Source organism: Salmo salar, chromosome ssa07 (genome assembly GCF_905237065.1).
Source record: "Salmo salar chromosome ssa07, Ssal_v3.1, whole genome shotgun sequence".
Classification (NCBI taxonomy): domain Eukaryota; kingdom Metazoa; phylum Chordata; class Actinopteri; order Salmoniformes; family Salmonidae; genus Salmo; species Salmo salar.
Genome location: NC_059448.1, coordinates 3,840,072 through 3,862,809, shown reverse-complemented (window position 1 = coordinate 3,862,809; position 22,738 = coordinate 3,840,072). Strand labels below are relative to the sequence as shown.

Below are 22,738 nucleotides of genomic sequence, written 5' to 3'. Positions count from 1 at the left end.
AGAGAGAGAGAGAGAGGTGGATAGAGAGAGAGAGGGGTGGATAGAGAGAGAGAGAGGTGGATGGAGAGAGAGAGAGGTGGATGGAGAGAGAGAGAGGTGGAGAATTTATCAGGTTAAAACATAAACATGTCCCCAAAGTTTCAGGTTAAAAACGAGGTCTTCTGAGGTCAACACATTTGACCGAGACTTCACCGTACCTGGTCGTAGAAGATAACCATGACGAACACACCAAACAACACCGACTCAACCAGGAGGATGATGTAGTGAGCTCTGAGGAAGGGGCAACAACGAAACACACAATATAAATTATACATCTCTCTCTCTCTCTCTCTCTCTCTCTCTCTCTCTCTCTCTCTCTCTCTCTCTCTCTCTCTCTCTCTCTCTCTCTCTCTCTCTCTCTCTCTCTCTCTCTCTCTCTCTCTCTCTCTCTCTCTCTCTCTCTCTCTCTCTCTCTCTCTCTCTCTCTCTCTCTCTCTCTCTCTCTCTCTCTCTCTACTCACACAACAAGGTGTTTGCTGGGAGACTCCTCTCCTTCTTTCTCTCCTTCCCCGTCTCTCTCGCTCCGTATTCTCCACACCCAGGCTGCCACCACCAGAGCCATGGAGTAGAGACTGGCCATACCTGGAGAGAGAGAGAGGGATGAGAGAGACAGAGAGGGATGAGAGAGACAGAGAGGGATGAGAGAGACGGATGAGAGAGACAGAGAGGGATGAGAGAGACAGAGAGAGATGAGAGAGAGGGATGAGAGAGACAGAGAGGGATGAGAGAGAGGGATGAGAGAGACGGATGAGAGACAGAGAGAGAGGGATGAGAGAGACAGAGAGGGATGAGAGAGACAGAGAGGGATGAGAGAGACAGAGAGAGATGAGAGAGAGGGATGAGAGACAAGAGAGGGATGAGAGAGACAGAGAGAGAGGGATGAGAGAGACAGAGAGGGATGAGAGAGACGGAGGGAGGGATGAGAGAGACAGAGAGAGGGGGATGAGAAAGAGAGGGATGAGAAAGAGAGGGGGATGAGAAAGAGAGGGATGAGAAAGAGAGAGAGATGAGAGATGAGAGAGGGGGAGAGATGAGAGAGGGGGGATGAGAAAGAGGGGGATGAGAAAGAGGGGGGATGAGAAAGAGGGGGATGAGAAAGAGGGGGGATGAGAAAGAGGGGGGTGAGAGAGAGGGGGGGGATGAGAGAGAGGGGGATGAGAGAGAGGGGGATGAGAGAGAGGGATATGAAATAATAAATAAATCAGAGGAGGCTGTTGAAGGGAGGACGGCTCATAATAATGGATGGAAATGTCTGACTGCACAGAGACGCTCATGACAGGGGACCAGTGTGTGTTTCAGAGGAACGGTGTGTATCTGACCTCCATCACATAGGACTCGACAATGGTTTATCAAATCTCCCCATTTTTGCCAATTTTACTCAATCTTGCCTTCTGTGACTGTACATGTAAATCAAGTCCTTTCTTGAGTTTGGCTCAGTAACAACTGTTGAGCATCTGAGCCGATGGTTCATTGTGGAGGAAAAGAGTTGAGTGTGTGTGTGTGTGTGTGTGTGTGTGCCACAGCTGTTGCTAGGGGGTAAAGATGTTAGGGACAATACAGGATGAATCACAATAATTGTTTGCTAAAATAATAATTGCTTGACAAAAACGTAACACAAACGGTCGTCCTGGTTATACACAACACAAACTGTCAACATTATTACGCATATTAATTCATATTAATATAATATTTATTATATAATATTAATATTATCATGGAAATTAAGAATTAAACTAATTAAGATATGCAAGATTTGTTTGAATATATGTATATACACACTACCGTTCAAAAGTTTGGGGCCACTTAGAAATGTCCTTGTTTTTGAAAGAAAAGCACATTTTCTGTCCATTAAAATAACATCAAATTGATCAGAAATACAGTGTAGACATTGTTAATGTTGTAAATGACTATTGTAGCTGGAAACGGCTGATTTTTAATGGAATATCTACATAGGCGTACAGAGGCCCATTATCAGCAACCATCACTCCTGTGTTCCAATGGCACGTTGTGTTAGCTAATCCAAGTTTATCATTTTAAAAGGCTAATTGAACATTAGAAAACCCTTTTGCAATTATGTTAGCACAGCTGAAAACTGTTGTTCTGATTAAAGAAGCAATAAAACTGACCTTCTTTAGACTAGTTGAGTATCTGGAGCATCAGCATTTATGGGTTCGATTACAGGCTCAAAATGGCCAGAAACAATGAACTTTCTTCTGAAACTCATCAGTCTATTCTTGTTCTGAGAAATGAAGACTATTCCATGAGAGAAATAGCCAAGAAACTGAAGATCTCATACAACGCTGTGTACTACTCCCTTCACAGAACAGCGCAAACTGGCTCTAACCAGAATAGAAAGAGGAGTGGGAGGCCCCGGTGCACAACTGAGCAAGAGGACAAGTACATTAGAGTGTCTAGTTGGAGAAACAAACGCCTCACAAGTCCTCAACTGGCAGCTTCATTAAATATTACCCACAATACACCAGTCTCAACGTCAACAGTGAAGAGGCGACTCCGGGATCCTGGCCTTCTAGGCAGAGTTGCGAAGAAAAAGCCATATCTCAGACTGGCCAATAAAAAGAAAAGATTAAGATGGGCAAAAGAACACAGACACTGGACAGAGGAACTCTGCCTAGAAGGCCAGCATCCCAGAGTCGCCTCTTCACTGTTGACGTTGAGACTGGACAGAGGAACTCTGCCTAGAAGGGCAGCATCCAGGAGTCGCCTCTTCACTGTTGACGTTGAGACTGGACAGAGGAACTCTGCCTAGAAGGCCAGCATCCCGGAGTCGCCTCTTCACTGTTGACGTTGAGACTGGACAGAGGAACTCTGCCTAGAAGGCCGGCATCCCGGAGTCGCCTCTTCACTGTTGACGTTGAGACTGGACAGAGGAACTCTGCCTAGAAGGCCGGCATCCCGGAGTCGCCTCTTCACTGTTGACGTTGAGACTGGACAGAGGAACTCTGCCTAGAAGGCCGGCATCCCGGAGTCGCCTCACAGAACACTATGAAAAATCTGTGAAACCAGGCCTGCTAGTCATAGCTGGCTTTGAAAAGGCTTTTGATAAAGTACAACTGGACTTATATATATATATATATATATAAATGCCTGGAACATTTCAATTTAGGAGAATCTCTTATAAAATGAGTTAAAATCATGTATAGCAACCCGAGGTGTAAAATAGTAAATAATGGCTACTTCTCAGAAAGTATTAAACCGTCAAGAGAACTAATAAACGGGCTCTGCCCGATCACTAAAATGGCCACCCCGATCAGAACTACAGATCACAAAATGGCCGACTGCCAAAACTACAATTCCCAGAAGCAAGGGGAACCCTCAGAAGGTGGAGCCGACCCACAGATAAAAGGTCAAGAAAAACCAGGAAGAGAGAGAGAGGGCGGGAAGGATCTATGAACCATAGAGAAAGAGACAATCTACATTGGCTGGATTTACCGTGTACGAGCTGGACTGTTTTGGACTTACCTGTTGGCGTTTAGACCTGGACCTACCGAGAACCAGATTTGTGTACCGAACCCTGCTATCCTTGACCTTACCTGCGGCCTGGGTGGACCAGGACAGCGAAACAAACACACAGGTACTGTCATGTTCGAAAGAACTTTCATTCTGGGCTGACTTTGGTGACAGTTTAGCACTTAATTTGTGACAAACGCTCCTAACTTTGAAGAGGTTTGCCACTATATATATATATATATATGATAATATTAATATTATACTCTGATGATTCATGTTTTCTTTTAAAACCACAATCTGAATCCTTCCACGGCCTCATAGAGGATCTAGATAATTTTTATAACCTCTATGGATCGAAACCAAATTATGATCAGTATTACATCACTAAATAAAATACAACGTTTAGTGTTGTTTATCAATAAAATGGTCTGATGTGGACATACTCTGTATACACCCCAAAGACAGAAATGACCTCACTCATATACATTTTAATAGAACGTTAGGTAGCCTAGTGGTTAGAGTGTAGGGACGGCAGGTAGACTAGTGGTTAGAGCGTAGGGGCGGCAGGTAGACTAGTGGTTAGAGTGTAGGGGCGGCAGGTAGCCTAGTGCTTAGAGTGTAGGGGCGGCAGGTAGCCTAGTGGTTAGAGTGTAGGGACGGCAGGTAGACTAGTGGTTAGAGCGTAGGGGAGGCAGGTAGCCTAGTGGTTAGAGTGTAGGGGCGGCAGGTAGCCTAGTGGTTAGAGCGTAGGGCGGCAGGTAGCCTAGTGGTTAGAGTGTAGGGGCGGCAGGTAGCCCTAGTGGTTAGAGTGTAGGGGCGGCAGGTAGCCTAGTGGTTAGAGTGTAGGGGCGGCAGGTAGCCCTAGTGGTTAGAGTGTAGGGCGGCAGGTAGCCTAGTGGTTAGAGGGTAGGGGGGGCAGGTAGCCTAGTGGTTAGAGTGTAGGGGCGGCAGGTATCCTAGTGGTTAGAGTGTAGGGGCGGCAGGTAGCCTAGTGGTTAGAGTGTAGGGGCGGCAGGTAGCCTAGTGGTTAGAGTGTAGGGGCGGCAGGTAGCCTAGTGGTTAGAGGGTAGGGGGGGCAGGTAGCCTAGTGGTTAGAGTGTAGGGGCGGCAGGTAGCCTAGTGGTTAGAGTGTAGGGGCGGCAGGTATTCTAGTGGTTAGAGTGTAGGGGCGGCAGGTAGCATAGTGGTTAGAGTGTAGGGGCGCAGGTAGCCTAGTGGTTAGAGTGTAGGGGCGGCAGGTAGCCAGTGGTTAGAGTGTAGGGGCGGCAGGTAGCCTAGTGGTTAGAGTGTAGGGCGGCAGGTATCCTAGTGGTTAGAGTGTAGGGGCGGCAGGTAGTCTAGTGGTTAGAGCGTAGGGGTGGCAGGTAGCCTAGTGGTTAGAGCGTAGGGGCGGCAGGTAGCCCAGTGGTTAGAGTGTAGGGGCGGCAGGTAGCCTAGTGGTTAGAGTGTAGGGGCGGCAGGTAGCCTAGTGGTTAGAGTGTAGGGCGGCAGGTAGCCTAGTGGTTAGAGTGTAGGGGCGGCAGGTAGCCTAGTGGTTAGAGTGTAGGGGCGGCAGGTAGCCTAGTGGTTAGAGTGTAGGGGGCAGGTAGCCTCAGTGGTTAGAGTGTAGGGGCGGCAGGCAGCCTAGTGGTTAGAGTGTAGGGGCGGCAGGTAGCCTAGTGGTTAGAGCGTAGGGGCGGCAGGTAGCCTAGTGGTTAGAGTGTAGGGACCGGCAGGTAGCCTAGTGGTTAGAGTGTAGGGGCGGCAGGTAGCCTAGTGGTTAGAGTGTAGGGGCGGCAGGTAGCCTAGCGGTTAGAGTGTAGGGGCGGCAGGTAGCCTAGCGGTTAGAGTGTAGGGGCGGCAGGTAGCCTAGCGGTTAGAGCGTATGATTCCATGTGTGTTATTTCACATAGTTTTGATGTCTTCACTATTTTTCCACAATGTAGAAAAAAAGTCAAAATAAAGAAAATCCCCTGGAATGAGGAGCCGTATCCAAACTTTTGACTGGTACTGTATATATTTGACCCCAAAAAAATATATTTGGGAGATTAGAAATGATGCAGACAATTACATTAACGGAAGCTACAATCTGCAAAATTAAAGCTGATCGACAACATGAAGAAAAAAACAAAGTAAAAACAGGAAAAGGAATGACTGGATTGGAGCTAATGGAATCACGTGTTAGAGGTATTAGATAGAATTCCACTCCAGCCATTACCACAAGCCCGTCCTCCTAAATGAAGGTGCCACCAACCTCCTGGGTAAGTAATAAAGGACTCACCTGTATAGAAGAGAAACTGGATGAAGTACTTCTGGTTCAACTCTCCAACACAGTTATTGATCCTACAACACAACCACACACTATATTATAATGACAGACTGAGAGATAGAAGGATAGGAGAAGGGAGGGATGAGGACAGAAGGAGGGATGAGGACAGAAGGAGGGATGAGGAAGTTTAACAGGGACAGAGAGAGGTAGGAGGAGAGTAGTGTTTCTAACCAGGGACAGAGATGGAGAGGTAGTAGGAGGAGAGTAGTGTTACTAACCAGGGACAGAGATGGAGAGGTAGTAGGAGGAGAGTAGTGTTACTAACCAGGGACAGAGAGAGGTAGTAGGAGGAGAGTAGCGTTACTAACCAGGGACAGAGATGGAGAGGTAGTAGGAGGAGAGTAGTGTTACTAACCAGGGACAGAGAGAGGTAGTAGGAGGAGAGTAGCGTTACTAACCAGGGACAGAGTGGTAGTAGGAGGAGAGTAGCGTTACTAACCAGGGACAGAGATGGAGAGGTAGTAGGAGGAGAGTAGTGTTACTAACCAGGGACAGAGATGGAGAGGTAGTAGGAGGAGAGTAGTGTTACTAACCAGGGACAGAGATGGAGAGGTAGTAGGAGGAGAGTAGTGTTACTAACCAGGGACAGAGATGGAGAGGTAGTAGGAGGAGAGTAGTGTTACTAACCAGGGACAGAGAGAGGTAGTAGGAGGAGAGTAGTGTTACTAACCAGGGACAGAGATGGAGAGGTAGTAGGAGGAGAGTAGTGTTACTAACCAGGGACAGAGATGGAGAGGTAGTAGGAGGAGAGTAGTGTTACTAACCAGGGACAGAGATGGAGAGGTAGTAGGAGGAGAGTAGTGTTACTAACCAGGGACAGAGAGAGGTAGTAGGAGGAGAGTAGTGTTACTAACCAGGGACAGAGAGGTAGTAGGAGGAGAGTAGTGTTACTAACCAGGGACAGAGAGAGGTAGTAGGAGGAGAGTAGTGTTACTAACCAGGGACAGAGATGGAGAGGTAGTAGGAGGAGAGTAGCGTTACTAACCAGGGACAGAGAGAGATAGTAGGAGGAGAGTAGTGTTACTAACCAGGGACAGAGAGAGGTAGTAGGAGGAGAGTAGTGTTACTAACCAGGGACAGAGAGAGGTAGTAGGAGGAGAGTAGCGTTACTAACCAGGGACAGAGAGAGGTAGTAGGAGGAGAGTAGTGTTACTAACCAGGAACAGAGATGGAGAGGTAGTAGGAGGAGAGTAGTGTTACTAACCAGGGACAGAGATGGAGAGGTAGTAGGAGGAGAGTAGCGTTACTAACCAGGGACAGAGATGGAGAGGTAGTAGGAGGAGAGTAGTGTTACTAACCAGGGACAGAGAGAGGTAGTAGGAGGAGAGTAGTGTTACTAACCAGGGACAGAGATGGAGAGGTAGTAGGAGGAGAGTAGCGTTACTAACCAGGGACAGAGAGAGGTAGGAGGAGAGTAGTGTTACTAACCAGGGACAGAGATGGAGAGGTAGTAGGAGGAGAGTAGTGTTACTAACCAGGGACAGAGATGGAGAGGTAGTAGGAGGAGAGTAGTGTTACTAACCAGGGACAGAGAGAGGTAGTAGGAGGAGAGTAGCGTTACTAACCAGGGACAGAGATGGAGAGGTAGTAGGAGGAGAGTAGCGTTACTAACCAGGGACAGAGATGGAGAGGTAGTAGGAGGAGAGTAGTGTTACTAACCAGGGACAGAGAGAGGTAGTAGGAGGAGAGTAGCGTTACTAACCAGGGACAGAGATGGAGAGGTAGTAGGAGGAGAGTAGTGTTACTAACCAGGGACAGAGAGAGGTAGTAGGAGCAGAGTAGTGTTACTAACCAGGGACAGAGAGAGGTAGTAGGAGGAGAGTAGTGTTACTAACCAGGGACAGAGATGGAGAGGTAGTAGGAGGAGAGTAGTGTTACTAACCAGGGACAGAGATGGAGAGGTAGTAGGAGGAGAGTAGTGTTACTAACCAGGGACGAGAGAGAGGTAGTAGGAGGAGAGTAGCGTTACTAACCAGGGACAGAGATGGAGAGGTAGTAGGAGGAGAGTAGCGTTACTAACCAGGGACAGAGATGGAGAGGTAGTAGGAGGAGAGTAGTGTTACTAACCAGGGACAGAGAGAGGTAGTAGGAGGAGAGTAGTGTTACTAACCAGGGACAGAGATGGAGAGGTAGTAGGAGGAGAGTAGTGTTACTAACCAGGGACAGAGAGAGGTAGTAGGAGGAGAGTAGTGTTACTAACCAGGGACAGAGATGGAGAGGTAGTAGGAGGAGAGTAGTGTTACTAACCAGGGACAGAGAGAGGTAGTAGGAGGAGAGTAGCGTTACTAACCAGGGACAGAGATGGAGAGGTAGTAGGAGGAGAGTAGTGTTACTAACCAGGGACAGAGATGGAGAGGTAGTAGGAGGAGAGTAGTGTTACTAACCAGGGACAGAGAGAGGTAGTAGGAGGAGAGTAGCGTTACTAACCAGGGACAGAGATGGAGAGGTAGTAGGAGGAGAGTAGCGTTACTAACCAGGGACAGAGATGGAGAGGTAGTAGGAGGAGAGTAGCGTTACTAACAAGGGACAGAGATGGAGAGGTAGTAGGAGGAGAGTAGCGTTACTAACCAGGGACAGAGATGGAGAGGTAGTAGGAGGAGAGTAGCGTTACTAACCAGGGACAGAGAGAGGTAGTAGGAGGAGAGTAGTGTTACTAACCAGGGACAGAGAGAGGTAGTAGGAGGAGAGTAGTGTTACTAACCAGGGACAGAGATGGAGAGGTAGTAGGAGGAGAGTAGCGTTACTAACCAGGGACAGAGAGAGGTAGTAGGAGGAGAGTAGCGTTACTAACCAGGGACAGAGAGAGGTAGTAGGAGGAGAGTAGTGTTACTAACCAGGGACAGAGATGGAGAGGTAGTAGGAGGAGAGTAGTGTTACTAACCAGGGAAAGAGATGGAGAGGTAGTAGGAGGAGAGTAGTGTTACTAACCAGGGACAGAGATGGAGAGGTAGTAGGAGGAGAGTAGCGTTACTAACCAGGGACAGAGAGAGGTAGTAGGAGGAGAGTAGTGTTACTAACCAGGGACAGAGATGGAGAGGTAGTAGGAGGAGAGTAGTGTTACTAACCAGGGACAGAGATGGAGAGGTAGTAGGAGGAGAGTAGCGTTACTAACCAGGGACAGAGAGAGGTAGTAGGAGGAGAGTAGCGTTACTAACCAGGGACAGAGAGAGGTAGTAGGAGGAGAGTAGTGTTACTAACCAGGGACAGAGAGAGGTAGTAGGAGGAGAGTAGTGTTACTAACCAGGGACAGAGATGGAGAGGTAGTAGGAGGAGAGTAGCGTTACTAACCAGGGACAGAGAGAGGTAGTAGGAGGAGAGTAGCGTTACTAACCAGGGACAGAGATGGAGAGGTAGTAGGAGGAGAGTAGCGTTACTAACCAGGGACAGAGAGAGGTAGTAGGAGGAGAGTAGTGTTACTAACCAGGGACAGAGATGGAGAGGTAGTAGGAGGAGAGTAGCGTTACTAACCAGGGACAGAGATGGAGAGGTAGTAGGAGGAGAGTAGCGTTACTAACCAGGGACAGAGATGGAGAGGTAGTAGGAGGAGAGTAGTGTTACTAACCAGGGACAGAGAGAGTTAGTAGGAGGAGAGTAGTGTTACTAACCAGGAACAGAGATGGAGAGGTAGTAGGAGGAGAGTAGTGTTACTAACCAGGGACAGAGAGAGGTAGTAGGAGGAGAGTAGTGTTACTAACCAGGGACAGAGATGGAGAGGTAGTAGGAGGAGAGTAGTGTTACTAACCAGGGACAGAGATGGAGAGGTAGTAGGAGGAGAGTAGTGTTACTAACCAGGGACAGAGATGGAGAGGTAGTAGGAGGAGAGTAGTGTTACTAACCAGGGACAGAGAGAGTTAGTAGGAGGAGAGTAGTGTTACTAACCAGGGACAGAGAGAGGTAGTAGGAGGAGAGTAGTGTTACTAACCAGGGACAGAGATGGAGAGGTAGTAGGAGGAGAGTAGTGTTACTAACCAGGGACAGAGATGGAGAGGTAGTAGGAGGAGAGTAGTGTTACTAACCAGGGACAGAGATGGAGAGGTAGTAGGAGGAGAGTAGCGTTACTAACCAGGGACAGAGATGGAGAGGTAGTAGGAGGAGAGTAGTGTTACTAACCAGGGACAGAGAGAGTTAGTAGGAGGAGAGTAGTGTTACTAACCAGGGACAGAGAGAGGTAGTAGGAGGAGAGTAGTGTTACTAACCAGGGACAGAGAGAGGTAGTAGGAGGAGAGTAGTGTTACTAACCAGGGACAGAGATGGAGAGGTAGTAGGAGGAGAGTAGTGTTACTAACCAGGGACAGAGAGAGGTAGTAGGAGGAGAGTAGTGTTACTAACCAGGGACAGAGATGGAGAGGTAGTAGGAGGAGAGTAGTGTTACTAACCAGGGACAGAGAGAGGTAGTAGGAGGAGAGTAGTGTTACTAACCAGGGACAGAGATGGAGAGGTAGTAGGAGGAGAGTAGTGTTACTAACCAGGGACAGAGATGGAGAGGTAGTAGGAGGAGAGTAGTGTTACTAACCAGGGACAGAGATGGAGAGGTAGTAGGAGGAGAGTAGTGTTACTAACCAGGGACAGAGATGGAGAGGTAGTAGGAGGAGAGTAGTGTTACTAACCAGGGACAGAGATGGAGAGGTAGTAGGAGGAGAGTAGTGTTACTAACCAGGGACAGAGAGAGGTAGTAGGAGGAGAGTAGTGTTACTAACCAGGGACAGAGAGAGGTAGTAGGAGGAGAGTAGTGTTACTAACCAGGGACAGAGAGAGGTAGTAGGAGGAGAGTAGCGTTACTAACCAGGGACAGAGATGGAGAGGTAGTAGGAGGAGAGTAGTGTTACTAACCAGGGACAGAGAGAGGTAGTAGGAGGAGAGTAGTGTTACTAACCAGGGACAGAGATGGAGAGGTAGTAGGAGGAGAGTAGTGTTACTAACCAGGGACAGAGATGGAGAGGTAGTAGGAGGAGAGTAGCGTTACTAACCAGGGACAGAGATGGAGAGGTAGTAGGAGGAGAGTAGTGTTACTAACCAGGGACAGAGAGAGGTAGTAAGAGGAGAGTAGTGTTACTAACCAGGGACAGAGAGGTAGTAGGAGGAGAGTAGCGTTACTAACCAGGGACAGAGAGAGGTAGTAGGAGGAGAGTAGTGTTACTAACCAGGGACAGAGAGAGGTAGTAGGAGGAGAGTAGCGTTACTAACCAGGGACAGAGATGGAGAGGTAGTAGGAGGAGAGTAGCGTTACTAACCAGGGACAGAGATGGAGAGGTAGTAGGAGGAGAGTAGCGTTACTAACCAGGGACAGAGAGAGGTAGTAGGAGGAGAGTAGTGTTACTAACCAGGGACAGAGATGGAGAGGTAGTAGGAGGAGAGTAGCGTTACTAACCAGGGACAGAGAGAGGTAGTAGGAGGAGAGTAGTGTTACTAACCAGGGACAGAGATGGAGAGGTAGTAGGAGGAGAGTAGTGTTACTAACCAGGGACAGAGATGGAGAGGTAGTAGGAGGAGAGTAGTGTTACTAACCAGGGACAGAGAGAGGTAGTAGGAGGAGAGTAGTGTTACCAACCAGGGACAGAGATGGAGAGGTAGTAGGAGGAGAGTAGCGTTACTAACCAGGGACAGAGATGGAGAGGTAGTAGGAGGAGAGTAGTGTTACTAACCAGGGACAGAGAGAGGTAGTAGGAGGAGAGTAGCGTTACTAACCAGGGACAGAGAGAGGTAGTAGGAGGAGAGTAGTGTTACTAACCAGGGACAGAGATGGAGAGGTAGTAGGAGGAGAGTAGCGTTACTAACCAGGGACAGAGATGGAGAGGTAGTAGGAGGAGAGTAGCGTTACTAACCAGGGACAGAGATGGAGAGGTAGTAGGAGGAGAGTAGTGTTACTAACCAGGGACAGAGATGGAGAGGTAGTAGGAGGAGAGTAGCGTTACTAACCAGGGACAGAGATGGAGAGGTAGTAGGAGGAGAGTAGCGTTACTAACCAGGGACAGAGATGGAGAGGTAGTAGGAGGAGAGTAGTGTTACTAACCAGGGACAGAGAGAGGTAGTAGGAGGAGAGTAGCGTTACTAACCAGGGACAGAGATGGAGAGGTAGTAGGAGGAGAGTAGTGTTACTAACCAGGGACAGAGAGAGGTAGTAGGAGGAGAGTAGCTACTAACCAGGGACAGAGAGAGGTAGTAGGAGGAGAGTAGTGTTACTAACCAGGGACAGAGATGGAGAGGTAGTAGGAGGAGAGTAGCGTTACTAACCAGGGACAGAGATGGAGAGGTAGTAGGAGGAGAGTAGTGTTACTAACCAGGGACAGAGAGAGGTAGTAGGAGGAGAGTAGTGTTACTAACCAGGGACAGAGATGGAGAGGTAGTAGGAGGAGAGTAGTGTTACTAACCAGGGACAGAGAGAGGTAGTAGGAGGAGAGTAGTGTTACTAACCAGGGACAGAGATGGAGAGGTAGTAGGAGGAGAGTAGTGTTACTAACCAGGGACAGAGATGGAGAGGTAGTAGGAGGAGAGTAGTGTTACCAACCAGGGACAGAGATGGAGAGGTAGTAGGAGGAGAGTAGTGTTACTAACCAGGGACAGAGATGGAGAGGTAGTAGGAGGAGAGTAGTGTTACCAACCAGGGACAGAGATGGAGAGGTAGTAGGAGGAGAGCAGCGTTACTAACCAGGGACAGAGATGGAGAGGTAGTAGGAGGAGAGTAGCGTTACTAACCAGGGACAGAGAGAGGTAGTAGGAGGAGAGTAGCGTTACTAACCAGGGACAGAGAGAGGGAGTAGGAGGAGAGTAGTGTTACTAACCAGGGACAGAGATGGAGAGGTAGTAGGAGGAGAGTAGCGTTACTAACCAGGGACAGAGAGAGGTAGTAGGAGGAGAGTAGCGTTACTAACCAGGGACAGAGAGAGGGAGTAGGAGGAGAGTAGCGTTACTAACCAGGGACAGAGATGGAGAGGTAGTAGGAGGAGAGTAGCGTTACTAACCAGGGACAGAGAGAGGTAGTTGGAGGAGAGTAGTGTTACTAACCAGGGACAGAGATGGAGAGGTAGTAGGAGGAGAGTAGTGTTACTAACCAGGGACAGAGATGGAGAGGTAGTAGGAGGAGAGTAGTGTTACTAACCAGGGACAGAGATGGAGAGGTAGTAGGAGGAGAGTAGCGTTACTAACCAGGTACAGAGATGGAGAGGTAGTAGGAGGAGAGTAGTGTTACTAACCAGGGACAGAGAGGTAGTAGGAGGAGAGTAGTGTTACTAACCAGGGACAGAGATGGAGAGGTAGTAGGAGGAGAGTAGCGTTACTAACCAGGGACAGAGAGAGGTAGTAGGAGGAGAGTAGTGTTACTAACCAGGGACAGAGAGAGGTAGTAGGAGGAGAGTAGTGTTACTAACCAGGGACAGAGAGAGGTAGTAGGAGGAGAGTAGCGTTACTAACCAGGAACAGAGATGGAGAGGTAGTAGGAGGAGAGTAGTGTTACTAACCAGGGACAGAGATGGAGAGGTAGTAGGAGGAGAGAAGCGCACTAACCAGGGACAGAGAGAGGTAGTAGGAGGAGAGTAGTGTTACTAACCAGGGACAGAGATGGAGAGGTAGTAGGAGGAGAGTAGCGTTACTAACCAGGGACAGAGAGAGGTAGTAGGAGGAGAGTAGCGTTACTAACCAGGGACAGAGAGAGGTAGTAGGAGGAGAGTAGTGTTACTAACCAGGGACAGAGATGGAGAGGTAGTAGGAGGAGAGTAGCCGCACTAACCAGGGACAGAGATGGAGAGGTAGTAGGAGGAGAGTAGTGTTACTAACCAGGAACAGAGATGGAGAGGTAGTAGGAGGAGAGTAGTGTTACTAACCAGGGACAGAGATGGAGAGGTAGTAGGAGGAGAGTAGTGTTACTAACCAGGGACAGAGAGAGGTAGTAGGAGGAGAGTAGTGTTACTAACCAGGGACAGAGATGGAGAGGTAGTAGGAGGAGAGTAGTGTTACTAACCAGGGACAGAGATGGAGAGGTAGTAGGAGGAGAGTAGTGTTACTAACCAGGGACAGAGATGGAGAGGTAGTAGGAGGAGAGTAGTGTTACTAACCAGGGACAGAGAGAGGTAGTAGGAGGAGAGTAGTGTTACTAACCAGGGACAGAGATGGAGAGGTAGTAGGAGGAGAGTAGTGTTACTAACCAGGGACAGAGAGAGGTAGTAGGAGGAGAGTAGTGTTACTAACCAGGGACAGAGAGAGGTAGTAGGAGGAGAGTAGTGTTACTAACCAGGGACAGAGTGGTAGTAGGAGGAGAGTAGCGTTACTAACCAGGGACAGAGAGAGGTAGTAGGAGGAGAGTAGCGTTACTAACCAGGGACAGAGAGAGGTAGTAGGAGGAGAGTAGTGTTACTAACCAGGGACAGAGATGGAGAGGTAGTAGGAGGAGAGTAGCGTTACTAACCAGGGACAGAGATGGAGAGGTAGTAGGAGGAGAGTAGTGTTACTAACCAGGAACAGAGATGGAGAGGTAGTAGGAGGAGAGTAGTGTTACTAACCAGGGACAGAGATGGAGAGGTAGTAGGAGGAGAGTAGTGTTACTAACCAGGGACAGAGATGGAGAGGTAGTAGGAGAGAGAGTAGTGTTACTAACCAGGGACAGAGATGGAGAGGTAGTAGGAGGAGAGTAGTGTTACTAACCAGGGACAGAGATGGAGAGGTAGTAGGAGGAGAGTAGTGTTACTAACCAGGGACAGAGATGGAGAGGTAGTAGGAGGAGAGTAGTGTTACTAACCAGGGACAGAGATGGAGAGGTAGTAGGAGGAGAGTAGTGTTACTAACCAGGGACAGAGAGAGGTAGTAGGAGGAGAGTAGCGTTACTAACCAGGGACAGAGATGGAGAGGTAGTAGGAGGAGAGTAGTGTTACTAACCAGGGACAGAGATGGAGAGGTAGTAGGAGGAGAGTAGCGTTACTAACCAGGGACAGAGAGAGGTAGTAGGAGGAGAGTAGTGTTACTAACCAGGGACAGAGATGGAGAGGTAGTAGGAGGAGAGTAGCGTTACTAACCAGGGACAGAGATGGAGAGGTAGTAGGAGGAGAGTAGTGTTACTAACCAGGGACAGAGATGGAGAGGTAGTAGGAGGAGAGTAGTGTTACTAACCAGGGACAGAGAGAGAGTAGTAGGAGGAGAGTAGTGTTACTAACCAGGGACAGAGATGGAGAGGTAGTAGGAGGAGAGTAGCGTTACTAACCAGGGACAGAGATGGAGAGGTAGTAGGAGGAGAGTAGTGTTACTAACCAGGGACAGAGAGAGGTAGTAGGAGGAGAGTAGTGTTACTAACCAGGGACAGAGATGGAGAGGTAGTAGGAGGAGAGTAGTGTTACTAACCAGGGACAGAATGGAGAGGTAGTAGGAGGAGAGTAGTGTTACTAACCAGGGACAGAGAGTGGTAGTAGGAGGAGAGTAGCGTTACTAACCAGGGACAGAGAGAGGTAGTAGGAGGAGAGTAGTGTTACTAACCAGGGACAGAGATGAGAGGTAGTAGGAGGAGAGTAGTGTTACTAACCAGGGACAGAGATGGAGAGGTAGTAGGAGGAGAGTAGCGTTACTAACCAGGGACAGAGAGAGGTAGTAGGAGGAGAGTAGCGTTACTAACCAGGGACAGAGAGAGGTAGTAGGAGGAGAGTAGTGTTACTAACCAGGGACAGAGATGGAGAGGTAGTAGGAGGAGAGTAGTGTTACTAACCAGGGACAGAGAGAGGTAGTAGGAGGAGAGTAGTGTTACTAACCAGGGACAGAGAGAGGTAGTAGGAGGAGAGTAGCGTTACTAACCAGGGACAGAGATGGAGAGGTAGTAGGAGGAGAGTAGTGTTACTAACCAGGGACAGAGATGGAGAGGTAGTAGGAGGAGAGTAGCGTTACTAACCAGGGACAGAGAGAGGTAGTAGGAGGAGAGTAGTGTTACTAACCAGGGACAGAGAGAGGGGAGTAGGAGGAGAGAAGTGTTACTAACCAGGGACAGAGAGAGGTAGTAGGAGGAGAGTAGTGTTACTAACCAGGGACAGAGATGGAGAGGTAGTAGGAGGAGAGAAGTGTTACCAACCAGGGACAGAGATGGAGAGGTAGTAGGAGGAGAGTAGCGTTACTAACCAGGGACAGAGATGGAGAGGTAGTAGGAGGAGAGTAGCGCTACTAACCAGGGACAGAGATGGAGGTAGTAGGAGGAGAGTAGCGTTACTAACCAGGGACAGAGATGGAGAGGTAGTAGGAGGAGAGTAGCGTTACTAACCAGGGACAGAGATGGAGAGGTAGTAGGAGGAGAGTAGCGTTACTAACCAGGGACAGAGATGGAGAGGTAGTAGGAGGAGAGTAGCGTTACTAACCAGGGACAGAGATGGAGAGGTAGTAGGAGGAGAGTAGTGTTACTAACCAGGGACAGAGATGGAGAGGTAGTAGGAGGAGAGTAGTGTTACTAACCAGGGACAGAGAGAGGTAGTAGGAGGAGAGTAGCGTTACTAACCAGGGACAGAGATGGAGAGGTAGTAGGAGGAGAGTAGTGTTACTAACCAGGGACAGAGAGAGGTAGTAGGAGGAGAGTAGCGTTACTAACCAGGGACAGAGATGGAGAGGTAGTAGGAGGAGAGTAGTGTTACTAACCAGGGACAGAGAGAGTTAGTAGGAGGAGAGTAGTGTTACTAACCAGGGACAGAGATGGAGAGGTAGTAGGAGGAGAGTAGTGTTACTAACCAGGGACAGAGAGAGGTAGTAGGAGGAGAGTAGTGTTACTAACCAGGGACAGAGATGGAGAGGTAGTAGGAGGAGAGTAGTGTTACTAACCAGGAACAGAGATGGAGAGGTAGTAGGAGGAGAGTAGTGTTACTAACCAGGGACAGAGATGGAGAGGTAGTAGGAGGAGAGTAGCGTTACTAACCAGGGACAGAGATGGAGAGGTAGTAGGAGGAGAGTAGCGTTACTAACCAGGGACAGAGAGAGGTAGTAGGAGGAGAGTAGCGTTACTAACCAGGGACAGAGAGAGGGAGTAGGAGGAGAGTAGCGTTACTAACCAGGGACAGAGATGGAGAGGTAGTAGGAGGAGAGTAGCGTTACTAACCAGGGACAGAGAGAGGTAGTAGGAGGAGAGTAGCGTTACTAACCAGGGACAGAGAGAGGGAGTAGGAGGAGAGTAGCGTTACTAACCAGGGACAGAGATGGAGAGGTAGTAGGAGGAGAGTAGCGCTACTAACCAGGGACAGAGAGAGGTAGTTGGAGGAGAGTAGTGTTACTAACCAGGGACAGAGATGGAGAGGTAGTAGGAGGAGAGTAGTGTTACTAACCAGGGACAGAGATGGAGAGGTAGTAGGAGGAGAGTAGTGTTACTAACCAGGGACAGAGATGGAGAGGTAGTAGGAGGAGAGTAGCGTTACTAACCAGGGACAGAGATGGAGAGGTAGTAGGAGGAGAGTAGTGTTACTAACCAGGGACAGAGAGGTAGTAGGAGGAGAGTAGTGTTACTAACCAGGGACAGAGATGGAGAGGTAGTAGGAGGAGAGTAAGCGTTACTAACCAGGACAGAGAGAGGTAGTAGGAGGAGAGTAGTGTTACTAACCAGGGACAGAGAGAGAGGTAGTAGGAGGAGAGTAGTGTTACTAACCAGGGACAGAGAGAGGTAGTAGGAGGAGAGAAGCGTTACCAACCAGGAACAGAGATGGAGAGGTAGTAGGAGGAGAGTAGTGTTACTAACCAGGGACAGAGATGGAGAGGTAGTAGGAGGAGAGTACGCGTTACTAACCAGGGACAGAGAGAGGTAGTAGGAGGAGAGTAGGTTACTAACCAGGGACAGAGATGGAGAGGTAGTAGGAGGAGAGTAGCGTACTAACCAGGGACAGAGAGAGAGGTAGTAGGAGGAGAGTAGCGTTACTAACCAGGGACAGAGATGGAGAGGTAGTAGGAGGAGAGTAGTGTTACTAACCAGGGACAGAGATGGAGAGGTAGTAGGAGGAGAGTAGTGTTACTAACCAGGGACAGAGAGAGGTAGTAGGAGGAGAGTAGCGTTACTAACCAGGGACAGAGAGAGGTAGTAGGAGGAGAGAAGCGTTACTAACCAGGGACAGAGATGGAGAGGTAGTAGGAGGAGAGTAGCGTTACCAACCAGGGACAGAGATGGAGAGGTAGTAGGAGGAGAGTAGTGTTACTAACCAGGGACAGAGATGGAGAGGTAGTAGGAGGAGAGTAGTGTTACTAACCAGGGACAGAGAGAGGTAGTAGGAGGAGAGTAGTGTTACTAACCAGGGACAGAGAGGAGAGGTAGTAGGAGGAGAGTAGTGTTACTAACCAGGGACAGAGATGGAGAGGTAGTAGGAGGAGAGTAGCGTTACTAACCAGGGACAGAGATGGAGAGGTAGTAGGAGAGCGAGTGTTACTAACCAGGGACAGAGATGGAGAGGTAGTAGGAGGAGAGTAGTGTTACCAACCAGGGACAGAGATGGAGAGGTAGTAGGAGGAGAGTAGTGTTACTAACCAGGGACAGAGAGAGGTAGTAGGAGGAGAGTAGTTACTAACCAGGGACAGAGATGGAGAGGTAGTAGGAGGAGAGTAGTGTTACTAACCAGGGACAGAGATGAGAGGTAGTAGGAGGAGAGTAGCGTTACTAACCAGGGACAGAGAGAGGTAGTAGGAGGAGAGTAGTGTTACTAACCAGGGACAGAGACGGAGAGGTAGTAGGAGGAGAGTAGTGTTACTAACCAGGGACAGAGATGGAGAGGTAGTAGGAGGAGAGTAGCGTTACTAACCAGGGACAGAGAGAGATAGTAGGAGGAGAGTAGTGTTACTAACCAGGGACAGAGATGGAGAGGTAGTAGGAGGAGAGTAGCGTCACTAACCAGGGACAGAGATGGAGAGGTAGTAGGAGGAGAGTAGTGTTACTAACCAGGGACAAGAGAGGTAGTAGGAGGAGAGAAGTGTTACTAACCAGGGACAGAGATGGAGAGGTAGTAGGAGGAGAGTAGTGTTACTAACCAGGGACAGAGAGAGGTAGTAGGAGGAGAGAAGTGTTACCAACCAGGACAGAGAGAGGGAGTAGGAGGAGAGAAGTGACTAACCAGGGACAGAGGAGGTAGTAGGAGGAGAGTAGTGTTACTAACCAGGGACAGAGAGAGGTAGTAGGAGGAGAGTAGCGCTACTAACCAGGGACAGAGATGGAGAGGTAGTAGGAGGAGAGTAGTGTTACTAACCAGGGACAGAGATGGAGAGGTAGTAGGAGGAGAGTAGCGTTACTAACCAGGGACAGAGAGAGGTAGTAGGAGGAGAGAAAGCGTTACTAACCAGGGACAGAGAGAGGTAGTAGGAGGAGAGTAGTGTTACTAACCAGGGACAGAGATGGAGAGGTAGTAGGAGGAGAGTAGTGTTACTAACCAGGGACAGAGAGAGGTAGTAGGAGGAGAGTAGCGTTACTAACCAGGGACAGAGAGAGGTAGTAGGAGGAGAGTAGCGTTACTAACCAGGGACAGAGATGGAGAGGTAGTAGGAGGAGAGTAGTGTTACTAACCAGGGACAGAGATGGAGAGGTAGTAGGAGGAGAGTAGCGCAAACCAGGACAGAGAGAGGTAGTAGGAGGAGAGAAAGTTACTAACCAGGGACAGAGAGGTAGTAGGAGGAGAGTAGGTTACCAACCAGGGACAGAGAGAGGTAGTAGGAGGAGAGAAGTGCTACTAACCAGGGACAGAGAGAGGTAGTAGGAGGAGAGTAGAGTTACCAACCAGGACAGAGAGAGGTAGTAGGAGGAGAAGTGCTACTAACCAGGGACAGAGAGAGAGGTAGTAGGAGGAGAGTAGCGTACTAACCAGGGACAGAGATGGAGAGGTAGTAGGAGGAGAGTAGCGCTACTAACCAGGGACAGAGAGGAGAGGTAGTAGGAGGAGAGTAGCGTTACTAACCAGGGACAGAGATGGGAGGTAGTAGGAGGAGAGTAGTTACTAACCAGGGACAGAGATGGAGAGGTAGTAGGAGGAGAGTAGCGTTACTAACCAGGGACAGAGAGGAGAGGTAGTAGGAGGAGAGTAGCGTCGCTAACCAGGGACAGAGATGGAGAGGTAGTAGGAGGAGAGAAGTGTTACTAACCAGGGACAGAGATGGAGAGGTAGTAGGAGGAGAGTAGTGTTACTAACCAGGGACAGAGATGGAGAGGGTGTAGGAGGAGAGTAGTGTTACTAACCAGGGACAGAGAGAGGTAGTAGGAGGAGAGTAGCGTTACTAACCAGGGACAGAGATGGAGAGGTAGTAGGAGGAGAGTAGTGTTACTAACCAGGGACAGAGAGAGGTAGTAGGAGGAGAGTAGTGTTACCAACCAGGGACAGAGATGGAGAGGTAGTAGGAGGAGAGTAGTGTTACTAACCAGGGACAGAGAGAGGTAGTAGGAGGAGAGAAGTGTTACTAACCAGGGACAGAGATGGAGAGGTAGTAGGAGGAGAGTAGTGTTACTAACCAGGGACAGAGAGAGGTAGTAGGAAGAGAGTAGTGTTACTAACCAGGGACAGAGAGAGGTAGGAGGAGAGTAGTGTTACTAACCAGGACGAGAGAGGTAGTAGGAGGAGAGTAGCGTTACTAACCAGGGACAGAGAGGAGAGGTAGTAGGAGGAGAGTAGCGTTACTAACCAGGGACAGAGAGAGGTAGTAGGAGGAGAGTAGCATTACTAACCAGGGACAGAGAGGAGAGGTAGTAGGAGGAGAGTAAGAGTTACTAACCAGGGACAGAGAGAGGTAGTAGGAGGAGAGTAGCGCTACTAACCAGGGACAGAGATGGAGAGGCAGTAGGAGGAGAGTAAGTGTTACTAACCAGGGACAGAGAGAGGTAGTAGGAGGAGAGTAGTGTTACTAACCAGGACAGAGATGGAGAGGTAGTAGGAGGAGAGTAGTGTTACTAACCAGGGACAGAGATGGAGAGGTAGTAGGAGGAGAGTAGCGTTACTAACCAGGGACAGAGAGAGGTAGTAGGAGGAGAGTAGCAGTTACTAACCAGGGACAGAGATGGAGAGGTAGTAGGAGGAGAGTAGTGTTACTAACCAGGGACAGAGAGAGGTAGTAGGAGGAGAGTAGCGTTACTAACCAGGGACAGAGACGGAGAGGTAGTAGGAGGAGAGTAGTGTTACTAACCAGGGACAGAGATGGAGAGGTAGTAGGAGGAGAGTAGTGTTACTAACCAGGGACAGAGAGAGGTAGTAGGAGGAGAGTAGTGTTACTAACCAGGGACAGAGATGGAGAGGTAGTAGGAGGAGAGTAGTGTTACTAACCAGGGACAGAGAGGAGAGGTAGTAGGAGGAGAGTAGTGTTACTAACCAGGGACAGAGGAGAGGTAGTAGGAGGAGAGTAGTGTTACTAACCAGGGACAGAGAGGGTAGTAGGAGGAGAGTTGTTACTAACCAGGGACAGAGATGGAGAGGTAGTAGGAGGAGAGTAGTGTTACTAACCAGGGACAGAGATGGGAGAGGTAGTAGGAGGAGAGTAGCGTTACTAACCAGGGACAGAGAGGTAGTAGGAGGAGAGTAGCACTAACCAGGACAGAGAGAGGTAGGTAGGAGGAGAGTAGTGTTACTAACCAGGGACAGAGATGGAGAGGTAGTAGGAGGAGAGAAGTGTTACTAACCAGGGACAGAGATGGAGAGGTAGTAGGAGGAGAGAAGCGTTACTAACCAGGGACAGAGATGGAGAGTGTAGGAGGAGAGAAGCGCTACTAACCAGGGACAGAGATGGAGAGGTAGTAGGAGGAGAGTAGTGTTACTAACCAGGGACAGAGATGGAGAGGTAGTAGGAGGAGAGTAGTGTTACTAACCAGGGACAGAGATGGAGAGGTAGTAGGAGGAGAGTAGCGTTACTAACCAGGGACAGAGAGAGAGGTAGTAGGAGGAGAGTAGTGTTACTAACCAGGGACAGAGATGGAGAGGTAGTAGGAGGAGATAAGTGTTACTAACCAGGGACAGAGAGGGGAGAGGTAGTAGGAGGAGAGTAGTGTTACTAACCAGGGACAGAGATGGAGAGGTAGTAGGAGGAGAGTAGTGTTACTAACCAGGGACAGAGAGAGGTAGTAGGAGGAGAGTAGTGTTACTAACCAGGGACAGAGAGAGGTAGTAGGAGGAGAGTAGCGTTACTAACCAGGGACAGAAGAGAGGTAGTAGGAGGAGAGTAGTGTTACTAACCAGGGACAGAGAGGAGAGGTAGTAGGAGGAGAGAAGTGTTACTAACCAGGGACAGAGATGGAGAGGTAGTAGGAGGAGAGTAGTGTTACTAACCAGGGACAGAGAGAGGTAGTAGGAGGAGAGTAGTGTTACTAACCAGGGACAGAGATGGAGAGGTAGTAGGAGGAGAGTAAAGTTACTAACCAGGGACAGAGATTGAGAGGTAGTAGGAGGAGAGTAGTGTACTAACCAGGACAGAGAGAGGTAGTAGGAGGAGAGTAGTTACTAACCAGGGACAGAGAGAGGTAGGAGGAGAGTAGTGTTACTAACCAGGACAGAGAGAGGTAGTAGGGAGGAGAGTAGTGCTACTAACCAGGACAGAGAGAGGTAGTAGGAGGAGAGTAGTGTTACTAACCAGGGACAGAGATGGAGAGGTAGTAGGAGGAGAGTAGTGTTACTAACCAGGGACAGAAGAGAGGTAGTAGGAGGAGAGTAAGCGTACTAACCAGGGACAGAGAGAGAGGTAGCAGGAGGAGGAAAAGTTTACTAACCAGGGACAGAGATGGAGAGGCAGCAGGAGGAGAGTAGTGTTACTAACCAGGGACAGATGAGAGGTAGTAGGAGGAGAGAAGTGCCACAACCAGGACAGAGAGAGGAGGAGAGTGTTACTAACCAGGGACAGAGAGAGGTAGTAGGAGGAGAGAGTGTTACTAACCAGGACAGAGATGGAGAGGTAGTAGGAGGAGAGTGTGTTACTAACCAGGGACAGAGAGAGGTAGTAGGAGGAGAGTAGTGTTACTAACCAGGGACAGGTAGTAGG

The 22,738-nt window shown here is 49.1% G+C and overlaps 1 protein-coding gene across 1 annotated transcript in view; it reads right to left on the bottom strand.

Annotated features, from left to right (window-relative positions):
• The window catches only part of LOC106608439 (palmitoyltransferase ZDHHC3-like), a 35,923-nt gene that overhangs the window by 1,069 nt on the left and 12,116 nt on the right, over positions 1-22,738 (bottom strand). Inside the window, exons 5-7 of the mRNA XM_045721435.1 lie at positions 5,768-5,829; positions 501-621; positions 198-270 (exon numbers count right to left, since the gene is read on the bottom strand). Coding sequence (XP_045577391.1) covers positions 198-270; positions 501-621; positions 5,768-5,829 — 256 coding nt within the window. The remainder of the gene's footprint in view (positions 1-197; positions 271-500; positions 622-5,767; positions 5,830-22,738) is intronic.